The 1,743-nt window shown below is 42.2% G+C and overlaps 1 protein-coding gene across 1 annotated transcript in view; it reads right to left on the bottom strand. All coding sequences in view use genetic code 11, as the record gives it.

Moving 5' to 3' along the window:
- The window catches only part of EGR_05975 (BRCA1-associated RING domain protein), a gene marked incomplete at both ends in the record, with an annotated part of 2,455 nt that extends 775 nt beyond the window's left edge, over positions 1–1,680 (bottom strand). Inside the window, 2 exons of the mRNA XM_024495224.1 lie at positions 2–476; positions 1,603–1,680. Coding sequence (XP_024350308.1) covers positions 2–476; positions 1,603–1,680 — 553 coding nt within the window. The remainder of the gene's footprint in view (position 1; positions 477–1,602) is intronic.
- Positions 1,681–1,743: the final 63 nt, after the last annotated feature.

Below are 1,743 nucleotides of genomic sequence, written 5' to 3'. Positions count from 1 at the left end.
CCTCTATTTAGAAGGCAATCGATCATAACTAAAATTCTCGTCTGGAGATGAAACAAAGGAAAACAGACTTCGGCATGTCCACGCAGCGCAGCCTCGTGCAGCGGTGTCCAGCCAGCGTGATCGCGTGCATTGGGCGAGAGTCCAGCGGTCAGGAGGCGCTTCAACTCTGACACGTTGTTCTTAATGGCCGCGCGGTGTAGGACGCTCTCTCCCTTGCTGTTCAGCCTTAGCTCGACTTCTCCACCGCCTCCAACACTGCTACCTTTGCCTCTGCACCTGGAGGCGGACCTACGAGCTTCACTGTCTCCGCCGTCGCTGCTGTCGGCAGAGGTGCCCCGTTTCAGTGGTGAAGCGGGTATGGGAAGAGAAACGGCCAAAGTCTCAGCCATTCCCGACTGCTCCGGCGAGGCTAGAGGTGCCTTTGCTCTTGTTTCTACCTTCGATTCTGGTGTTGCCCCTGCTGATTTCTTTGCAGACTGTAAGATAAAAGAGGGTGCTAATGCTAGATTTGATAACAGGAAAACTAGAACATTTGCCAATTAACCAAGCTAATGCTATGAATCACCGTTAAAAAGTAATTAACAAATGGCCACTCGTCTTTATAAGCGACTTAACTTTCAGAATTCTAAAGAATTAATTATAAAGTAAATGCAACAATCGTCCGTTTCCAGTAATTTAGATGTACAAAACGTGTCGATAAGGAATGAAACTGAATGGCAGGACAAGGCCTTCATGCACTAAGACCTAGCATTGAGGAAACCTAATCGCCTAACATTCACAACCTAAAAATACGACGAAATCCGATAATAAAGCCGAGATTTATAGGACGGAGCAAATTTGATAGACGATTTTGATTGGAAAACGAATTCAATGAAGCACTGGTTCTGAATGTAAAAATTCATAAAAATGAGTGAGCAAAAAGAGGAAGTATATAATTGGTAGGTGTAGTTAGCCATCTAAACTATGTCAACCGACCTAAACAGACAAAAATTTCTTGGCTTCCTTAGGGTTGGACGAGACAACCATTTTTGCATAAGAGTGATTCTCCCAGTTAATAACGTGTGGCTTCATAGTGGATGCCTGAATACACCTTTTCAAAGTAAAAGCCGATTCCAATAATAACTATCCATAAAGGTATATTTGGTTAAAAACCTGTAATATCATTGTATAAACATCAACGCTCTCAGTTCATGAGGAATGGTGAAATGAAATTCTAAAAATTGAGTAAAAAATACTTGCAACTATACAACCGAGAGCCAATGCGAAGGGATTGTTAATTGCTGAAGACAAAAAAGAATCTTGGGATGTATACAAACGGAAAGTAAGAACCTGCGACTGAAAATGCAAAATGCAACTAAGAAAAAGTGCAGGCTTATGCTAAATTGACACACCAACCTTGCTTTTATTCCCTGTCTATAAACAACAGAAGCACACGTAACAAATCAGGAATAATAATAAATCGAGAAGCATACTTATTAATCTATAAAAGGATAAGCGGTTATGGAAAGACATCACCGATTTAATTAAAGTAATCAATTGTTCATCCGCAACCCCTATAAATTTGCTGTCTTTGTAATTTTCATCATTCACGAAATAACGCACTTTTTCCGAGGGTTTACGAGCAGTAACACTCCCTCTTCTCGAGGATTTTTTGGCAGGAGGGGCTGGCGGTGGCGGCATGGACTCCACAGGCACCACATTCTCAACATCCTCAATGCATCTAGTCAGCACAACAACGGGTCT

Source organism: Echinococcus granulosus (assembly GCF_000524195.1).
Source record: "Echinococcus granulosus chromosome Unknown EG_S00049, whole genome shotgun sequence".
NCBI classification, from domain to species: domain Eukaryota; kingdom Metazoa; phylum Platyhelminthes; class Cestoda; order Cyclophyllidea; family Taeniidae; genus Echinococcus; species Echinococcus granulosus.
This window is presented reverse-complemented; position numbering and strand designations above follow the sequence as displayed.